The sequence below is a fragment of the Sapajus apella genome, unplaced genomic scaffold (assembly GCF_009761245.1).
Source record: "Sapajus apella isolate SASKATOON/1434 unplaced genomic scaffold, GSC_monkey_1.0 scaffold12, whole genome shotgun sequence".
NCBI classification, from domain to species: Eukaryota; Metazoa; Chordata; class Mammalia; order Primates; family Cebidae; genus Sapajus; species Sapajus apella.
Window position 1 is genome coordinate 7,238,053 of NW_022436952.1, and position 21,503 is coordinate 7,259,555.

The following is a 21,503-nucleotide window of genomic DNA, read 5'->3' on the forward strand; positions in this document are numbered from 1 at the left end:
GGATTTCACCATGTTGGCCAGGCTGTCTTGAACTCCTGACCTCAGGTGACCCACCTGCCTCTGCCTCCCAAAGTGCTAGGATTACAGGCACAAAACACCAAGCCCTGCCTGGTAGATTTGAATTTTCAAGTAGCTCCCTTGAAATGGCAAATTTTTTTGCCTTTTTATTCAAGTTGGAGTATGTGCCAGATGTCTTCAGTTTTTTTGTTTTTTGTTTTTTGTTTTTTTTTTGAGAGCCTCCCTCTGTTGCCCAGGTTGGGAGTAGAGTGGTGCGATCTTGGCTCACTGCCACTTCTGCCTCCCAGGTTCAAGCAATTCAAGCAATTATCCTGCCTCAGCTTCCCCAGTAGCCAGGACTAACTGTGCCACTACACCCAGCTAATTTTTGTATTTTTTAGTGGAGACAGGGTTTCACTGTGTTGGCCAGGCTGGTCTCCTGGGCTCAAGCGATCCATCTGCCTCGCCCTCCCAAAGTGCTGGGATTTGCCGGCATGAGCCACTGGGCTTGGCCTGCCGCTGTCTTCTTGGTCCCAAAATGTGGAAAGCTGGAGCTGGGGATTCATTGGTTGGACCTCCGGATTTCCCTGCTCTGACACTGCCCTCTGTTTTCTCTGCAGTGAACACCGAGAGTGAGACAGCAGTGGTGAATGTCACCTATTCCAACCGGGAGCAGACCAGGCAGTGAGTGGGCTGGAAAGTGGGGCTGGGGGTGGTGGTGGGGGCTCTGGGGGGGATGGTAGGAGCTTGGTCCCTCTTTACTCAGGGGTCTAGGCAGGCTGGGGTCCCCACCGGCGGTTCTGATATTATAGCCCAAGTCAAACCCACACTCTTACATAAAAGGTTTCTTCAGGGGGTTTCCGTCATGTCCTTTGTTTCAGGGATCTCAAAGGCTCAGAAATATCAGGATTGATAGCAAAAATACGTAGAAGGGAGGGATCCAAAGTCCTCCTAGAGAAGTGGGAAATCCCTTGCCGAGAAAAGGTCCACTGCTGATTGGTCTCTGGTTGCTCCAGCACCTTAGAGTCCTTTGCTGTGTTCAAGGCGCCATCTAGTGATAATAACGAGGAACTTCGGGGTTCAAAAAGATTCCTCAACATTGGGATGCTGGAACAGACATTTTACTGCAGTGATGGTCGTGAACCTAGTTGGTGATAGCTGTAGGATCCTTTCATTCCCATCGCACCCACAATTTTAGCTCCTAGCCCTTTGGTTGAGCAATTTTGCTTCTCACCTGCATTTACAGACAGACTACGCATTTTGCACATTATTCATTTATATTCATACCTGAGCCTGTTATAGGCTTTTTCCACATTTTGCTTTGGGCCTTTTTGCTTCTTCAACATGCTGCCTTCTCCAGTCTAATAATACTTTGTAAAATCCCGTCTCGTCCTCAAATACCAACCCCTTTTAGATACCTCCTGGGTCCAGAATTTTCTAGAGGTTCCTGCTGCCTCTTGTGGCCACCAGGGCCCTTTGGCTTTAAAGCTCATGTCAACATTTGCTCTCTCCTGCCTATTGTTGCCTTGTTCTTGGTTTTTGGGGACAAGTCTCACTCTTTCACCCAGGCTAACTGCAGTGACATGATATCGGCTCACTGCAACCTCAATCTCCTGGGCTTAAGCAATCTCCTGCCTCAGCCTCCTGAGTAGGTGGGACTACAGACATGCACCATTATGCCCTGTTCATCTTTGTATTTTTTGTAGAGATGAGGTTTCACCATGTTGCCCAAGCCGGTCTTGAACTCTTGGGCTCAGGTGATCCGCCTGCCTTGGCCTCCCAAAGTGCTGGGATTACAGGCTTGAGCCACCTCGCCTGGCCTTTGTTGCCTTGTTAACAAGCTCCTGAGTAGCTGGGACTACAGGCATGAACCATCATGCCCAGCTGTTTTTTAAAAAAAATTTATTTTTAATTATTTTTTTTTAATTAAGATGGGGTTTCACCATGATGGCCAGGCTGGTTTTGAACTCCTGACCCCAGGTGATCCACCCACCTCAGCCTCCCAAAGTGCTAGGATTACAGGCTTGAGCCACCACGCCCGGCTATTTTTAAAATTTAATTTAATTTTTTTTTGAGATGAAGTCTCACTCTGTCACCCCTGGTGGAGTGCAGTGGTACGATCTCTGCTCACCACCTTCCAGGTTCAAGTGATTCTCCTGCTTAGAGCTCCCAAGTAGCTGGGATTACAGGTGCACACCACCACAGCTGGCTAATTTTTGTATTTTTAGTAGAGACGGGGTCTTGCCATGTTGACCCGGCTGGTCTCAAACTCTTGACCTCAAGTGTGGCCCACCTCAGCTTCCCAAAGTACTGGGATTACAGGCATGAGCCACCGTGCCTGGCCACCTTGTTAACATTTCTAACCAGCATCAGCCTTGGGAATGGATTATGCTTGTGCCCTCTCTTTATTCAGCCCCATTTTACAGGCATACCAAATATACTGAGACTCTAGTCTACAAGTGGTAAGCAAGCCATTCTGTCTCTAATTCCTACATCTTTGCCACAATTAAAAAAAAAAATTATTTTTTTGAGACAGAGTCTCTCCCTGTTGCCCAGGGTGGAGTGTGGTGTTCCGAACAGTTCATTGCAGCTTCAACCTCCTGGGCTGAGACGATCCTCCTGCCTCAGCCTCTGAAGTAGCTGAGATAACAGGCATGCACCATCATGCTGGGCCAGTTAAAATTTTTTTTATATTGAGATGGGAGTCTCACTGTGTTGCCCAGGCTAGTCTCAAACTCCTGGCCTCAGTAATCTTCCTACTTCAGCCTCCCAAAGTGCTGAAGCCTCCCAAAGTGCTATATCATGTTTTGCCAATTAAAAAAAGTTTTTTGTTGTTGTTTTTTGAGATGGAGTCTTGCCTAGGCAGGAGGGCAGTAGTGTGATCTTGGTTCACTACAGCCTTCACCTCCTGGGTTTAAGTGATTCTCCTGCCTCAGCCTCCCGAGTAGTTGGACTACGGGACTACAGGTGCCCGCTACCATGCCCGGAAATTGTGTGTGTGTGTGTGGTTTATTTTTATTTTTTTTAGAGATGGGGCTTTACCATGTTGGTCAGGCTGGTCTCGAACTCTCGACCTCAGGTGATCCACCCATCTCGGCCTTCCAAAGTGCTGGGATTACAAGCTTGAGCCACCACGCCGGGCCAATTTTTTGTATTTTTTTTTGTTTGTTTGTTTGTTTTTTTTGTTTGTTTTTTGTTTTTTGTTTTTTTGAGGCGGAGTTTCACTCATGTTACCCAGGCTGGAGTGCAATGGCGCGATCTTGGCTCACCGCAACCTCCGCCTCCTGGGTTCAGGCAATTCTCCTGCCTCAGCCTCCTGAGTAGCTGGGATTACAGGCACGCACCACCATGCCCAGCTAATTTTTTGTAGTTTTAGTAGAGACGGGGTTTCACCGTGTTGACCAGGATGGTCTCGATCTCTTGACCTCGTGATCCACCCGCCTCGGCCTCCCAAAGTACTGGGATTACAGGCTTGAGCCACCGCGCCCGGCAATTTTTTGTATTTTTAAGTTGAGAAAAGGTTTTCCAACATTGGCAAGGACCTCAGGTGATCTGGCCACCTGAGCCTCCCCAAGTATTGATAGTCAGGCATGAGCCATTGCACCCAGACTTTTTTTTTTTTAAATCTCAAAATCTTTCAAAATTTGGTTGGGCTCAGTGGCTCATGCTTATAATTGCAGCACTTTGGGAGGCTGATGCAGGGTGGGTTGCATGAGCTCAGTAGTTCAAGACCAGCCTGGACAATGTGGCGAAATCCCATCTCTACAAAAAAAATACAAAATATTTGCTGGGCATGGTAGCATATGGCCAGCAGGTTGAGGTGGGAGGATTGCTTGAGCCTAGGAGGTGGAGGCGGAGGTTGCAGTGAGCTGATTTCATGCCCCTGAATTCTAGCCTGGGTAGCAGAGTGAGACCCTGTCTCAAAACAAAACCAAACCCTTTAAAGATGGACTCCACAGAGGTGGATTCAACCAAAGGAGGTACCAGACTTAATAGGTGTAAAAACGACAAATCTCTTAATTTATTACTATTACATACTTTCACTTGTGATTGTCACATAAAATCCTGTGAAATAGGCAGTTTTGGCTGACATTGACAAAAATGATCATGAAGAAATGCAAGGGACCCAGAAAATCCTTAACAGTCTTGATTTTAAAACTTACATCAAAGCTACAGTAATCAAATTAGTGTGGTACTGGCATCAGGATAAACATACTGATCAACGGAATAGAATTCAGAGCCTAGAAATAAGCCTTTATGTTTATGATCCGTGGGTTTTTCTTATTTTCACACAAAGTGCTAAAAAGACAATTTATAAGGAAAGATAAGGTGTTTTCAACAAATGGCGCTGGGGCAATTTGATGATATCCACGTGACAAAAGATGAATTCGGACTTCTACCTTACACTGAACACAGAAATTAATTCAAAATGGATTACAGACATAAATATATTAGCTGTAAGGTAGGCAGGGCACAAGTATCAAATTTCCCTTTACAGTTGATGAGACTTAGTTTTAGACTAGGTTGTAAGCTTCCTGCTTCACTTAACTAGTGAGCAATAGAACTGAGATTGGAATACTGGTGTCCTAACTCAGTTATCTTTGCCCTGGGAGCCTGTGCGTATGGGGCGCCAGGAGTGGGCAGCGGTCTGGGCCAGCAGCCTGCGGCTGGTTGGCTGGTTGGCTGAGACCGCGCAGCCTCTCTGCGCGCACGGTTGCGCGCATGCGCGCGGGGCCCCAGCATGTGGCGCCTCCCTGAGGGCGTGCACCTGCAGCAGTGGCAGTGGCTGGGGCACCATGGGTGGGCTGGGGCGCTTGCGCTGGGAATGGGGACTCCCTGCCCTCTGAGGTCGCCTCCAAGCCGCCATCCGTGCCATTTTTCGAACTGCTGGCCTTTTAAAAGTTACTGCAGGAAGCTGACCCGGGCCCCCGCCCTGACCACTTTGCTGGAGGTGAGCCAGATTCCAGCCAGGATACCTAGCAGCAGCTTGGTGGCAGGCTACAGGAAAGTGGTCAAAAGCCCTAAATGGCTGGAAGGCAAGTCTAGGGGACAGATCTCTTTGCGGGAGGGCACAGGACTGCACGAGGCGGTTGTGGAGGCTCCAGGCTGGTCTCGGCCTGGTAATAATTTCACACCGCCAGCGGGTTTACTAACTCAGTTATCATGGCGGCCGCATCGTCCCTCTCGGTCAACTGGTGTAGGTTTGACCCGATGCGACTGGCGTAGAGCTTGGCAAGTATATAGCAGGTAGTAAATGGCCGCCAGGAGACTTGGTAATTTTTTTTTTTTTTGAGACGGAGTTTCGCTCTTGTTACCCAGGCTGGAGTGCAATGGCGCGATCTCGGCTCACCGCAACCTCCGCCTCCTGGGTTCAGGCAATTCTCCTGCCTCAGCCTCCTGAGTAGCTGGGATTACAGGCACGCACCACCATGCCCAGCTAATTTTTTGTAGTTTTAGTAGAGACGGGGTTTACCATGTTGACCAGGATGGTCTCGATCTCTTGACCTCGTGATCCACCCGCCTCGGCCTCCCAAAGTGCTGGGATTACAGGCTTGAGCCACCGCGCCCGGCCTCGAGACTTGGTAATTTTGAAAGTTGGCTTTGTGTTGGGTTTGGGCTGTGGCATCTGCTGGTGGCACGTGGTATTAAGGTCAGTGCTTGCGGACCCCCTTGGGTTGGGGCAGGTTGTGAGATTGTGGCCCCAGAGTCAAGTGGGCGGTTAGGGGTTCCTGGAGACTGTGGAAGGAGAGGTAGCACAAAAGACAATGGGGTGTTCCAGCACATATACTAAAATTTGAACGGTACAGAGGTTAGCATGAGTCCTGCGCAAAGGCGGCATGAAAATTTGTGAAGTGTTCCATCAACAAAAAGAAAGAAAGAAAAAGACATTGGGAACCGCAGAGGAACTAAAATTTCGAGACTGCATTTTTTTTTTCTTTTCGGTAAGACCAGAAGCTCATTAGAAGAGTTCCCCAATTGCTGCTTCTCCACCCGCTGCGATGGCACTTGACCCCGCATATAAATTTAACAACTTTCTGATGAGTTGCCCTGAAATTTGAAAAACAGTAGCTTAAGCAAAGACCACAGAAAGGAGAATTGAGATCGAAGAGGAGTGTGTGCCATGGCTGTGGAGGGGTTTCAGTTATGATTCATGAAATGTTGTGTAAACCATTTCTAGGAGTTTGAATTTTGTGTCAGAAACAAGGGGAAGACACTGCAAGCTTTTAAAGCAGCATCTCAGACATGTCGAAAAAGATGTTTTGATCCCTAAAATAATGAGGGAAAAGGCCAGAGAGAGGTGTTCTGAACAAGCTCAAGATTTCACCAAATATTGCGATAATTCTGGAATCTTGATGGAGGAAAATGCTGGAAAGAAAATTCTGCATTGAAAGAATGTCTAACTGCTCACTATAATGGTCCAGACTTTTATGAAGAATGCAAAATGGAATACCTGAAGGAAGGAAGAATTCAGAAAAACTGGAATTTCTGCAGAGAAGGCCTCAGAAGCTTTCCCATAAGCCTGTAGGCAAATATTCAAATGACATTTAGGATCTCTGACATTCATGGAAGTTATTTATAGTATAAGTCTCCTTAAATAGTGGACTCAGGAATGTGTGTATGCTTTATCTTAATTATGGAAATACTAATTTTTGTCTAAAATAAAGATCTTTTATTTAAAAAAAACTTTCATAATTAAGGTAAAGCAAACACACATTCTTGAGTCAATCGAATCTCACACTTCATTAGGATATGCTAGAGCAGGATTAACATTTGAATTCTACATGTATACATTTCATTGTTCTTTGATCTTGGTTTCATCATCTCTAAATTTAGGATTAATTATGTAGTAGTTAGCAGTTGGTTTCTTCACCTTGTGGTAGGGATTTCTCAATCCAGAAAGTCTATGTGTCAGTTTCGTGGAGCCTCTTCAGGTCTGTGGTATGCTTTCCAGTTGGCATGGGAGTACTTCGAGATCAATGGCTTGCTCTTCCTTTTTAGGCTGGCAGAATCCTATACTGTCTATTGTACTGGAACCCCATTTCTCTGATTGTTCCAGCAGAAGGCGTTTGTGAACAATAAATCCCAACTAAGTGTTAGGGATCACTGTATTTATGTGCTTTTCCTTTGAAGTTGTTGATGCTATTTAGACTGGAAAGTTCTGAAAGATGAAGGTGGGGGTGGTGGGGCAGGTAGCTATCTCGTTTTCTTTCTTTCTTTTCTTTCTTTTTCTTTTTGAGACGGAGTCTCTCTCTGTCACCAGGCTAGAGTGCAGTGGCCTGATCTCAGCTCACTGCAACCTCTGCCTCCAAGGTTCAAGCAATTCTCCTGCCTCAGCCTCCCAGGGGACTACAGGCGCGTGCTGCCATGCCTGGCTAATTTTTATATTTTTGGCTAGAGATAGGGTTTCACCACATTGGCCAGGATGGTCTTGATCTCTTGACCTTATGATTTGCCTGCCTTGGCCTTCCAAATTGCTGGGATTACAGGTGTGAGCCACCACACCCAGCCTCTCCTTTTCTTTAGTGTGTTCCAAGCTGTAATGTATTAGAGTGCTTTGGCCAAGAGAGCATATGGTTTGATTGGCATGGATTGGAATGACCTGTAGGCTCTTACTCTGTCCCTAGAGCCATCATGAAGCTGAACGGCCATCAGTTGGAGAACCATGTCCTGAAGGTCTCCTACATCCCTGATGAGCAGATAGCACAGGGACCTGAGAATGGGCGCCGAGGAGGCTTTGGCTCCCGGGGTCAGCCCCGCCAGGGCTCACCTGTGGCAGCGGGGGCTCCAGCCAAGCAGCAGCAAGTGGACATCCCCCTTCGACTCCTGGTGCCCACCCAGTATGTGGGTGCCATCATTGGCAAGGAGGGGGCCACCATCCGCAACATCACAAAACAGACCCAGTCCAAGTGAGTCTTGGCTCCTAGGGAATGGAGGCTGGGTGCTAGAAAACGATGGTCAGTACCTAAAGAGGCCTCCTGGAAGCATGCTGGGGACATGAACATTTACCTTTTAGGAAATATTGCCTGGAGCATTCAAGGGGTCACTGCTTCCAATCCCAGCCTTGTGGGAAAGGGAGGTCAGATGGGCAGGGAGAGTGGGTCTGGGGTGCTGGGCCATACACTCTTATTAGCAAGAGGTTCTATAATTTCTCATGTTAAGTTCATAGAAAGTTTCCAGGCAAACCTCATTTTGATATGTCAGCCACTCCTCAGTGCTCTGTGATTTAATGACCACTTAGTGTGGTAAGAGGGCTGGCCAACCTGTCCAAAGTCAGGACCCTCATAATTGTGTCCCATCTCCCATTCTGCCACAGCCACCTTCATTCTCTGATCTTTACAGCTGATCAGTGTACTCATCGGCAAAGAAAGGTCACATTATGTCCTTATCATAGTAAATCTTGTTATTTACTTTGAGTTTGAGGCACTGTCTTCTCTTTATATTTGTTTCAAGCAGAAATGCAGCTTTGGAGCTGTGGGCTGGTAATTCCCACTCCTGCAATTGTGTCATAGGCTGTGTTCTTCTCCCTAACCACCTTTTTTTAAAAAAAATTATTTTTATTTTTTTATTTTATTTTTTTTTACTTTTTTGAGAGAGCCTCGCTCTGTTGCCCAAGCTGGAGTGCAATGGCGTGATCTCAGCTCACTGCAACCCTGGCCTCCCAGGTTCAAGCAATTCTTGTGCCTCAGCCTCCTGAGTAGCTGGGATTACAGGTGTGTACCATCACACCCAGCTAATTTTTTTCTATTTTTAGTAGAGACGGGGTTTTCCCTTGCTAGCCAGGCTGGTTTCAAACTCCTGGCCTCAAGTGATCTACCTGCCTCAGCCCCAAGACGTGCTGGGATTATAGCTGTGAGCTACTGTGCCTGGCCGCCAACCACCTCTGGATCGAGACATTGCTGGTCTAAGACAGAATCCAGAGTAACAGATGGGTCATGTTTCTCCAGTCCTCTCATTGCTCTTCCCAAATTTGTAGTTGCTTGACCTTGTTCCAAGAAGAGCAGTTTCTGTGCCTTTGACTGAGGAGTGGTGGTGGGGAGGGGGGGAGCCTGAAGTACCGGTATCACAGGGGACAACTAACCAGACTTGTCCTTGTGACCCCCAGGATTGACGTGCATAGGAAGGAGAATGCGGGTGCAGCTGAAAAAGCCATCAGTGTGCACTCCACCCCCGAGGGCTGCTCCTCTGCCTGTAAGATGATCTTGGAGATTATGCATAAAGAGGCCAAGGACACCAAAACGTAAGGCTCTAGCTTTTTTCTTGGATCCTCAGGGGCTGCCAGTCCAGTTGAGCCTCCCCAACTCAACTTTTTATAGCAGTAATACAGACATACAGGAAATACAGTCAGCAATCGCACAAAAAGATGTGAACTGAGAAAATCTTCTTAACAGGGCTCTGTCACTTAGGCTGGGGTTTAGTGGCATGATTTCGCTTACTGCATCCTCTGCCTCAGTCTTCTGAGTAGCTAGGACAGCAGGCATGTGCCACCATGCCTGGCTAGATTTTTGCAATTTTTGTAGAGTTGGGAGTTTTGCCATATCACGCAGGCTGGTCGTGAACTTCTGGACTCAAGTGACCGTCCACCTTGGCCTCCCAAAGTGCTGGGATTACAGGTGTGTGCCACCACACCCCACCCCTTCTTACTCCTGTTGTATAACCTAAAAATTCTGTGCACTCACAGGTATGTGTATGCGTGCCTACATGTGTGCACATGAGTTTTAGCTCAAAGAGAATCACACTGAACAGGCTGTTCTATACGTTTTTTCATTTTCTGTATCAGCACATATATTAGTACATATGGACAGACCTCATTGTTTTTATAGAGAATTCCACCGTATAGCTGTCCATAGTTGAGGTAATGAATCTCCTATTTCTTGATGGGTATTTAAATTGTTTTAAATTTTTCCTCATCAGAAAACAGTAATGGAAGGAATCTGCTTACAGATGCTTCTTTATACACGTGTGCTGTTTAAAATAGCTTTATTGGCTGGGCACAGTGGCTCATGCCTCTCATCCCAGCACCTTGGGAGGCTAGGAGTTCTAGACCAGCCTGAGCAGCATAGTGAAACCTCACCTCTACAAAAAATTGAAAAGTTACTTGGGTGTGGTGGACAATGCCTACAGTCCCAGGTACTGGGAAGGCTGAGAAGGGAGGATGGCTTGACCCTAGGAGGTCAAGGCTGTGATGAGCCTTGATAGTGTGCCAGTGTACTCCAGCCTGGGCTATGGAGTGAGACCCTGTCTGAAAAAATAAAATAAAATAAATTGGCTTTTTCTTTTTTCTTTTTTTGAGCAGTTCACTGCTAAAAATAAATTGGCTTTATTGATGTTCAATTCATATATAATTCACACATTTTTTAAGTATGCAGTTTGATAAGTTTTGAGATGTTTTACTTGGAAATGCCAAATGTGGGGGTCTGGAGTGGCATGGTAATTGAATTGAGTCTTCATGATGGCCACAATTGAAGGAGCTTTTGTCTTCTACTTCTTCCCTTGTCTTCCCAAGGGCTGATGAGGTACCCCTGAAGATCCTGGCCCATAATAATTTTGTGGGGCGTCTCATTGGCAAGGAAGGACGGAACCTGAAAAAGGTGGAGCAAGACACCGAAACAAAAATCACCATTTCTTCGTAAGGCTCTCTTCTGTTTCCCTATTTATGAGTGGGGGATGCATGCGGGCCAGGGTCAGTATTTCATCATGGAACCTTGACGTGTGCTCTTTTAAAATTGATGCTCCTTCTGCCTCTTGAAGAAAAATAGTCGAAGTGGTAAAGAGTATTTTATCTGCCCATTTCCACTGCCATATGGGGTGGGGATGTTGTAGAGTGCTGCCTCTGTAGTCGATGTCCAACCACATCACAGCCCTGTTTCCCTGTGGCTCCAGGACAGCCTGCAACTAGGAGCTAGGGACTCAGGGCTTTAGGCCTGTCAGTATGAGGAGTGACTTTGGCCCTTTTCTGTCTGTGGTGGGCTGCTGCTGCAAGCAGTGTGCCTGTTCATTTCATCAGAGACTAGCCTGTGGGCAAAGTAGTTGCTCTTGTCCAAAAAGGTATAAAACATGGATTGTGTAGAATCAGTGGAGAAACTTGGCGGCACAATTCTCTTTCCTGTTTGACCAGCAGCCATAATCTGTCTGCGATTGGATCCATTTGCTAACAGAGGGGTTTGAGCTGGGTGTAGTCATCTCCCTCCATCTTACCTCCGCCCTGGTTACAAACTAGGGACACCAAATACCGGAGATGGAGAGTTGTTTGCCGGAAGTTGAATAGCCTGCAGAAATTGTAGGCCTGTGACTCAGCTAGCCTCTTGTCTTTGTTCCTTCCGGGGCCTGGTCCTGGCCTGCCAGTGAAAGGACACGGCTCTGCTCTTCCTGCCAGGTTGCAGGACCTTACCCTCTACAACCCTGAGAGGACCATCACTGTGAAGGGGGCCATTGAGAATTGTTGCAGGGCTGAGCAGGAAATAATGAAGAAAGTTCGAGAGGCCTACGAGAATGATGTGGCCGCCATGAGCGTGAGTGCTGGGCTAGTATCCTCTGGTTATCCTTTCCCGAGTCTTAGCAATAGCAGCTTGTGGGGTATGGGGTGATGGATACGTGCCCTGTGCCATGTGGCCTTGAAGCTTTAGTTGATGCTTTTGGACCTTGGCAGTCAGAAATAGGTTTTTAAATTGTATTTAATTAGCAGGGATTCTTCACCTGGTTCCTAGGGTAGGGGTCCAATCTTGGGCTTTGAGTTTTGTGATTCCAAGTATGTGTACAATTTGTGTTTGTGTACACTTTAGTGAAATGGGGAGGTCCATCATTTTCATCTGATTTTTATTTTATGTCTCTTTTTTTTTTTTTTTTTTTTTTTTTTCGTTTTGTTGAGACAGGGTCTTGCTCTGTTGCCCAGGTTGGAGCACAATGGCACGATCATAGCTTACTGCAGCCTTGACCTCCTGGGCTCAAGGGATACTCCTGCCTCAGCCTCCCAAGTACCTAGGAGACTACAGGTGTGCACCACCATGCCCAGCTAATTTTTAAAAATTTTACTTTTTTGAGGCAGAGTCTTGCTGTGTCACCCAGGTTGGTCTTGAACTCCTGGACTCAAGTGATTCTCCTGCCTTGGCCTCCCAAAGTACTAGGATTATAAGCATGAGCCACTGCATGCAGCTTATCTAATTTTTTAAAGGAGACTTCGGGTTGAGGTACAGACCGAAAATTTTTAGAACCGGAGTCCTAGAAGTCAAATGGAGCTCTGTTTCTGTACCTTCTTCTTATATAGGGGCATTATAGTAGAGTGTCATGAGTCTGTTGTCTGTCTCCAGCAGTCTAAACAGCCAGAGAGAAAGGACTTCTGAGGTTGTGTAACTGTTTGGCATTTCTGATTGCTGTTGCTAGCCCTTAGTCCAGTGAGAACATCATGTCACTTAAAATTCCACACCCGAAGTGTGCAGGTGAGAGTGTATGAAAAGCATAAAGTATGCTTTTGTGCAGAAGCATGTAATTTCATGTTTTTGGCTCATTTACTCTGGGGCTACTTGCCCTTCTGGTTCAGCCAGGGCCACACACAAGGGACTACCAGGCCCTGTCAGGGTATGCTGACTCCTCCTCCTCACCTTTCTTCCACAGCTTCAGTCTCACCTGATCCCTGGCCTGAACCTGGCTGCTGTAGGTCTTTTCCCAGCCTCGTCCAGCGCAGTCCCGCCACCTCCCAGCAGTGTTGCCGGGGCTGCTCCCTATAGCTCCTTTATGGTAGGTGGAAGCTCTTAATTACATGGGGACCCCTGGGCCCATCTGTAGCTTCCTTTAATAGGGGGGCCCAGCACCTTGTGGGAGTTGAATGCTTGGCAAATTTGCAGGCAGAGGGAAGGAAGGGCTCAGGGGCGTCCCTCCTCTCAATTGCTTCTAGCCATTGGCTCTGAGGCTCCCAAGTGTCTGCCTAGAATGCCGCCCAGGCACAGGCAGCAGTGTTCCCTCACTCTTTCCTGGCCTTTTCCCTTTACTCCTTCCTCGTTGAGTGAGGATGCAAGGCAGGGGAATGGAGGGTTTCTGGGCCCTGCTCCTTGGGCCCCCAGCTAATAACACCCTCTGTCCTGGCAGCAGGCTCCCGAGCAGGAGATGGTGCAGGTGTTTATTCCCGCCCAGGCGGTGGGCGCCATCATCGGCAAGAAGGGGCAGCACATCAAACAGCTTTCCCGGTTTGCCAGCGCCTCCATCAAGGTGATCTGCTCTGTGGGTCTTCCTGTTTCTGGAAAGGGAGGGGGCTCTGCTTCTATCACTCTATACTTTCTCCCAGATTCCCCATACTCATTTGAGAATTCCATGTCTCGTGAGGGGCCTTTCCTCCATGGAATTGTAGTCCTCTTTGTTTTTGACTTTGCATGATCCCCATGGAATGGCTTCGGTGCTTCTGGGTTTTCAGGCTGGGTAGGGCAGGGTTATAACATAGAAAGAAAACTTAGGTTCTAACACAAATAGACTTGGGTTCAAATCCCAGACCCACTTTATCACCCCTTCCCCCAATACGCTATGTGATCCGAGCCTCACTTTCCTTATCAGTACAATATTATGAAGCTATGCAACCAAAGCCTTTGGCTCACATAGTTACACCAAGTGTTGATTATTTGTCACCTTCCCAGGCCAGTGTCTAGGGGAGAGAGAAGGGAGATCTGTCATAGTGAAACAAAGGTACTGTTAATTTTCACAAACTAAACCCAGTCGCTTCAGTTGTCTTAAAGGTGTTGGGCAGAAACCTTGATTGTTCTCCAGTGGAGGTGCAGTCACTGTCCTCTATCCGTTGGTCATTTTATTTGTGTCCTTACCTGTTGGCAAGACTCCACTGAAACCTCTCTGGGAGATCGGGAGATTGGTAGGTGGAGGGGGCAGGAGGTCCTACTTAGAACATGTTGTCGAAGCCAGTCCTTCTAACTGACCACCTCTGTACTCCTAATAATTCTGGTGTGCAGGGGTGATGATGTGGGCTTCAGGGTCTTTGTTCTTCCTTTCCTAAGTCTTCAGAATGTAGTGCGAGTAAGGGTGGTAAAGGGGAACTGGATGAAGTGGATATGGTGGGGGTCTTCCCATAGCAGGTCCATCATTGATTAGCTTTTTTGCTCTTTAGATTGCACCGCCTGAAACACCTGACTCCAAAGTTCGTATGGTTATCATTACTGGACCGCCGGAGGCCCAATTCAAGGTTTTGGTCTTTATTGTTTTCCAAGCTGAACATGGGAGGAATTGAGGTTGGGTATTTCCTCTGTGGTAGGAAAAAGGCTGGGGCAGTTTGCTGTTAGCCGTCAAGCCTCATCATACCTTTAAGCCTTCCCTGCAGGATAAAGGGCTGCAGAGCTATTTTCAAATTGACATAAAACTCAATTTCTGTTGACTTCCACTTCCCTTTTTAAAGTCAACAGAAGAAGATGGGAAGGAAGGAAGTCTGAAGGCATCTTATTTGCACTCTGCCTTCATTTCTAAGGAAGGCCTTTGATGCCAGATTCTCTTCTTTTATGTCCCCACTAAATCCTAAGGCTCTCGAACTTCTGATCAGACAGCCAAAAAATGAACCATCTATTAGCTTAACTTAACCTATAGAGGACTGGGACAGCTCTCTGGGCCACTGGAGTGTCAGGCTGCCCTGCCCTCTGTGTGACTTGATTAGTTGCCATTTAGGGCCTTGAAATGCTGGTCAATGCCATGTCCAGATAAATGTAATCATCCCAGACCCCATAGGTCTGGTTTGTAGCTTGTGAATTACGTTCCTCTGGGAAATATTTTTTCCCTTGGGAAGTGTTTATTCGCTTACTCATAACTCATAATCTCCACCCAGGGTCTCCAGTGTGATAGCTAAGCAGAAGAAATGCTGACAAGCTGCCCACCTGCGCCTTGCCCTTCAGCTGTCTTAGATGGTTGGCCTGCCTATGATGGGGAGGGCCTGTGGGCCAGAGCTTGGGGGCTATACTTCCTTTTCCCCACTTTTCCTTTTTGTCACAGATACACATGATCTACTGATTAACAATTACCTCCTCTTCCCAGGCTCAGGGAAGAATCTATGGCAAACTCAAGGAGGAGAACTTCTTTGGTCCCAAGGAGGAAGTGAAGCTGGAAACCCACATACGGGTGCCAGCATCGGCAGCCGGCCGGGTCATTGGCAAAGGTGGCAAAACGGTGAGCTGGAGGGCCAGGTTGAAAGCCCTGGGCCTTGATCTCCAATCCCAGCAGCTCTCTCTGGGCTCCTGCACTGCTCAACTTCAGTTCTCCTGATTTGTTCATTTACTTGATTCTACTCCCCAAGCTCAGCTTCTGACTCTTCCAGTTTCTCCCCATTAGTCACCCTGGCCCCTCCCTCCAACCCCACCCATGCTTTTTTGATGGCATCCTGAGCTCCTCTCTGGCCACCCCCAGGTGAACGAGTTGCAGAATTTGACGGCAGCTGAGGTGGTAGTGCCAAGAGACCAGACCCCTGATGAGAACGACCAGGTCATCGTGAAAATCATCGGACATTTCTATGCCAGTCAGGTACATATGGTGCGCCCCCCCACCCCATTGCGAGAGGGCTACAGGAGCCCAGGGAGCAGAGAAGCAGAGACTCCAGAGGTTGACTTGCATGACCTTGACAAATCCTGTGGCCTCAACCACATCTGCCTGCATCTGGGCTAGGTTGTTACCCCCTTTAAGATGCAGAAGTGGGATGCGTGGATGACTTATTCCCTCTGATTACTCTCTAGGGAAAGTGATTTGACAACTTTCATGTATATATATTGTATATAACATTACTACATATATTGTATATTGTAACATATATATATGTAATACATTAAACATTAGTCCCTCCCTAGTCCCTTTCTGCACTGGTTAGGAAAGAAGATTGGTTTTGTTCATGGAATAATGATAACAGTACTAATACCCTGGATTGATTGCATTTTTGAAATGTAATCCCTCTGCTTTTCTCAGAATGGCTGTTCCCTCCCTGGTTTCTGCTCTTCCACCCTTCCCTTCCTTTCCCAGAACTCATCATCGCTGTCCAGCACTGGGACAGGCTCCAGAGCCTAGAAGGAAAGGCCAAATATCAGGTTCAAATTTTGCTGAACCTCAACAAGGCAGGCAAACAGGTGGTTGACAGCTAATGGTGTTTTCCTAAAACCTTAAACCTGTCAGTGTTAGAACTGGAAAGGAACTTTGGAGACTGTTGATCACAGTTCCTACAATTCATAGAGGATATCTGGATTTCAGCAGGCTTGTGGTCTGCTGGGGCTGCTAGAGCAATTGGAGCAAACTGGCTCTTGGATTTTTGGCTTTCAGTGCCGTGTGGTATATAGCATCAAGTATGAAGGTTTTGGAGTCAGGGAGCTTTGACCTCAAACTTCACATATATAGCCTTTCTGCTATGTGACCTTGGATAAGTAACTTTGTCTGATAATCCTTTGAGAAGTATTAATAAGATAGGTTTTAGTTACATCTCAATAATGTGTGTGTGCATGTGTGTGCGTGTGTGTGTGTGTGTGTGTGTGTGTGTATATGTATAAAACAAAAAAATATTAACAAGAGCCTTAACAATAATATCTAAGACTTACGGGTACTTTTGATGTAAACCAGCACTGTTTTATGTGGTTTATGTATATTAACTCATTTAATTCCCACAACAGTTTCATTTTATAAACGAAGCTTAAGAGGCATTTGGGATCTTTAATTCAGCTGTTTTGTTTTTTAAAGAGAGTAAATATATCCAAAGATGGACAAAGTCAGGATATATTAATATTACATACTGTAGCAATTTCAGCTGATCAGAATAAGAATTAAATGAAAAGCGATGTAAAAACATCAAGCCAGGGTTGATGAAGTTGGACCTCTTACTGATTTCCGCATTATTTTCTCAACCTAGATCAACTTCCTTTTTTTTTTTCTTTATGGAGACAGGGTCTTGCTCTTGTCTCCCAGGCTGGAGTGCAGTGGTGTGATCATGGCTCACTGCAACCTCTACCTCCCAGGCTCAAGTGATCCTCCCACCCTAGTTCCCACAAGTAGTTGGGACTACAGGCAGGCAGCACCACACCCAGCTAATTTTTGTATTTTTTTTTGCAGTGATGAGGTTTCACCATGTGGCCCAGGCTGGTCTTGAACTTATGGGCTGAAGCGATCTAGTGATCTGACTGCCTCAGCCTCCCAAAGTGCTGGGATTACAGGCGTGAGCCACAATGCCCAGACTCAGTTTCCTCTTTAACCAGGAAAGGAAGCACTCATTTATGGAAAGAAGACATTCTTCTGGTCTTCATTCTATGAAGTGAATCCCATTTTGCAGTTGATTTGCCTTATACAACTTTATTCTTAGGGAAGAACCTTTTAAGAAGGAAATAATAAAAGATTTGGTATTTTGTGCATTTTTACAGTGAAGCTTATGTATTTATGCTTTTTGACTAACCCATATCTGGACTTTATTATTTATTTAAAAAATTTTTTCTGAGACAGCGTTTCACTGTGTCACCCAGGCTGGAGTGCAGCGACACGATCTTGGCTCACTGCAAGCTCCACCTCAACCTCCTCACCTCAATCATTTGCAACCTCCGTTCAAATGATTCTTCTGCCTCAGCCTCCCAAGTAGCTGGGATTATAGGCACACGCCACCACACTCGACTAATTTTTGTATTTTTAGTAGAGATGGGGTTTCACCATGTTGGCTAGGCTCCTCTTGAACTCCTAACCTTAGGTGATTTCACCCACCTTGGCCTCTCAAAGAGCTGGGATTACACAGGCGTGAGTGACTGCGCCTGGCCATATCTGGACATTTTATTCCTTTTCCTGGAGTATTAAAATGAGGCGTGGATTTGTGATTTCTTAAGCTATGACCCTCTTAAACAACACTGTAAAACAGGGGTCCCCAACCCCCAGGTCACGAACTGGTACTGGGCCACACAGCAGGAGGTGAGCAGCAGGTGAGTGGGCTTTACCTCCTGAGTTCTGCTTCCCATCAGATCAGTGGGACATCAGATTCTCATAGGAGCATGAACCCTGTTGTGAAGTGTTCGAGGAATGCGCAGCGCATTGGAGGTATCTAGGTTATGCACTCATAATGAGAATCTAACTACTGACTGCTGATCTGAGGTTTCATCCTAAACCACGCCCACACCCACACCCCCACTCCTGTCCATGGAAGAAAAATTGTCTTCCATGAAACCAGTCCCTGGTGCCAAAACAGTTGGGGACCACTGGTCTACAACATGTAATATATTCCTACCTAGAAACTCTAGGCATTCTATTTTGGGTTCGGTAATGTGTATCAACTTTGTCAAGTTTTAGATTCTGATGAATGGATTTATATTACTGTTTCTCCTCCCATCACATCTCCCAACCCCATCTCCCACCCACATCCACCATGTTTGCTGTATTTTCCAGTGGATGCTCAGGCTTCACTGGAAGCAAAGAAATAACAAGGTCACCCCAACCCTCATTCTTCCTCGTTATCTTTCTTCTGAGTCCCATGTGACCTGTTCTGTTTATTGCTTGTATCTGGACCTGATGACTTCTCTTTCGTGAAAGACTGTTTCCTTGGAGGTCCTCACCCCACCTTCTTGCTTGCTCTTGCCACAGATGGCTCAGCGGAAGATCCGAGACATCCTGGCCCAGGTTAAGCAGCAGCATCAGAAGGGACAGAGTAACCAGGCCCAGGCACGGAGGAAGTGACCAGCCACTCCCTATCCCTTCAAGTCCAGGACAACAACGGGCAGAAATCCAGAGCGTGCTCTTCCCGGCAGGCCTGAGAATGAGTTGGGAATCCGGGACACCTGGGCCGGGCTGTAGATCAGGTTTGCCCACTCGCTTGAGAAAGATGTTCCAGTGAGGAACCCTGATCTCTCAGCCCCAAACACCCAGCCAATCGGCCCAACACTGTCCGCCCCTTGGGGTGTCAGAAATTCTAGTGCAAGGCACTTTTAAACGTGGATTGTATAAAGAAGCTCTCCAGGCCCCACTAAGAGGGAGGATAACACCCCAGTGGGAAGAAAAATAAAATTTCCATCAGGTTTTAAAAACATGCAGAGGGGTGTTTTAATCAGCCTTAAAGGATGATTCATTTCTTGACCCTACTAACACTTTTCCAGTATTCTTCCTCCTACTTGGGTAATTGATTAAAATACCTCCATTCACCACCTCTTTCTATATTTACACTAATTGTTTTATCTTTATTGCTACCAGATAAAAATGGGAAGGAATGCATCGCTTTGCCTACAATATTGACTCAAGGTAAAAGAACGGTCAGTGCCTGTAGATTACTCCCTAACCAATCAATAGGTATAATAAGGAATGAAGAAGAGGGAAAAATGGAGAGAAAGATGGTTAAAATACATAGTAATCCACGTTTAAAAGGAGTGCCCCTGTGGCTGATCTGTTCCAGATCACCATCTTCAAATTGGCACAACTGAAATTTCCCCACTGTGTTGGGGCTTCCCCACCACATTCACGTCCCTCTCCCATGTAGGTTCCACATTATGTCCAGGTGCACATAGGTGGTATTGAATGCTCAGCAGGGTAGGGGCTGACCACTGTCCCTGATTCCCATCGTTCTCAGGCGGATTTTATATTTTTTTAAAGTCTATTTTAATGATTGGATATGAGCACTGGGAAGGGGACGCTAACTCCCCTTGATAAAGTCTCAGTTCCATGGAGGACTTGAGTGGCCCCAAAGGCTGCCACGGTGCCCTCACCCCAGCCCGTGTACTCCCATAAGGGCTGGTTCCTAGAGGCAGGGGTTGTGGGGCACTCCCAGCCACGGCACTGTTTCCTTGGTAGTGGGACTTGGAACCCAACCCTGAACTCCCGATAAAGCTAAAGTCCATCATCTGGCAAATTCAGTAAATTGGAGAGTACTTGCTTTTGTTTGTATCTGAGAGGAATTTTTAACGGACGGCTTCTGTCTCCGTGAATTATTATTGGCATATTCAGAATACCAGCAGCATTGTACACGAAGGGGGTAAATAAGCTTAATTTATTAATTTACCAGGCTCAGTAAGATCCCATGGAGTGTTTAGCCCTTGTAGGGGACAGAAGCCATCAGTTAAATGAGGTTAGGCCTCCCCTCCTAATATACTGATTGACAATGCATATTAGCCAGGTAATGCACTTTAGCTACCCTGGACAATGCTATCAAGTGTGCTGGGAAGGGAGGAAGGCCTCTCTACATGTGGAAAAGCCCATGTGTGGAGTTCCCCTCCTTTCAACATTGCAACAACGGTAACAACAAGACAACCGCAACATGTGGGCGTAGTCAGGCAATGCTGTGTGCGAAGTAAACTACCTCAAGGTATGAAGTTACCTCAGCAATTATTTTCCTTTTTGTTCCCCCCAACCCCATTAAAAAAATTTTTTTTGATTTTTGTTTTTTTTTTGCGGCTTGCTGATATTTTATATAAAAAAGAAAAGCAAAGCAAAAGAGAAGCTGATAGTCTTGAATATTTTATTTTTTTAATGAAAAGAAAAAACAAGAAAGTTATGTTTCATAATTTCTTACAACATGAGCCAGTAACCCTTTAGGAACTCTCTATGGAGAACAGGCCTGGTGGGAAAGGCTGTGGGGGCTGGCCCCTTAGGAGGAGGCTAGCTAGTGCTACTAGGTTTTTGAGAGCCCAGAGGGGCAGAGCCCAGAGCCTTATTTGGCTCTGATCTCTGACTTCTAGAGCCCCAGCTGCCGGCCGCTGCTGGAATATCCTACCTGATAGGGTTTAAAAGGCTTAGCAGAGCTGGGGGCCCTCAGTGTGGCAAAACAATGTCTAACAACCAGCCACCTGACCCTTGGTCTCCTCTCTTTCCTCCTTTGGTTAAACAGCATCCCAGCCAGCTTTTCCCACCAGTGGTGCTGTTGAGATATTTTAAAATATTGCCTCCGTTTTATCGAGGAGAGAAATAATACCTAAAAAATATACCCTTTAAAAAAATCTATATTTCTCCGTCTAAAAATATGGGAGCCAAAATTCCATTCATGGAAGAAAGACAAGGCCACCCTCTCGCCCTCAGAGAGGTCCACCTGGTTTGGCATTGCAATGCTTTTCATTATTTTTGTTACTGTTTCATTTCAATTACATCTTGGTATTCTTCTTAATCTACATCCATAGATCCAAGGGGCAAACGGATACTAAATAACTGCCCCCACCTCTTTCTCCCTGTCTTCTTTAGATTGGTCTGATTGATTTTAAAAGTGGACCCAAACTTAGGGAATTACTGATTTAGGGTGGCTGGTGGCAAGGAGGGGCAGGGGATATGGAGCCACGACTGGGACAGGTTCCTGCCTTATCACTTTCTCCCTAGGACATTCCCTTGTAGCCCCCAGAACTGTCTGGCCCAAATTGAAGAGAAGCAGAAAAGCATTTAAGGATCACATCAGGCCAGTAGAATTAAGCGTCTCCACCTGTCCCAACCACAGAAAGGGTCTCCCAGTTTTCCATCTCTGGCTCTCTATGCTTTATCCCAAAACAAAGCAGATAACGTTCAGACATCGGCCATTTAGTAATTTAAAGCGAGTTTCCAGCAGCAAGCATGCTTTG

The 21,503-nt window shown here is 46.5% G+C and overlaps 1 protein-coding gene across 2 annotated transcripts in view; it reads left to right on the forward strand.

Annotated features, from left to right (window-relative positions):
- IGF2BP1 (insulin like growth factor 2 mRNA binding protein 1) overlaps positions 1-18,998 on the forward strand; it is a 53,286-nt gene extending 34,288 nt beyond the window's left edge. The window contains exons 5-15 of one of the 2 annotated variants that reach the window (XM_032279917.1): positions 618-681; positions 7,623-7,904; positions 9,101-9,235; positions 10,502-10,624; positions 11,372-11,507; positions 12,607-12,729; positions 13,078-13,197; positions 14,099-14,173; positions 15,010-15,141; positions 15,379-15,492; positions 18,559-18,998. In XM_032279917.1, coding sequence (XP_032135808.1) covers positions 618-681; positions 7,623-7,904; positions 9,101-9,235; positions 10,502-10,624; positions 11,372-11,507; positions 12,607-12,729; positions 13,078-13,197; positions 14,099-14,173; positions 15,010-15,141; positions 15,379-15,492; positions 18,559-18,651 — 1,397 coding nt within the window. In that variant the 3' untranslated portion in view covers positions 18,652-18,998. The remainder of the gene's footprint in view (positions 1-617; positions 682-7,622; positions 7,905-9,100; positions 9,236-10,501; positions 10,625-11,371; positions 11,508-12,606; positions 12,730-13,077; positions 13,198-14,098; positions 14,174-15,009; positions 15,142-15,378; positions 15,493-18,558) is intronic. The other variant, XM_032279918.1, reaches the window with a different exon arrangement.
- Positions 18,999-21,503: the final 2,505 nt, after the last annotated feature.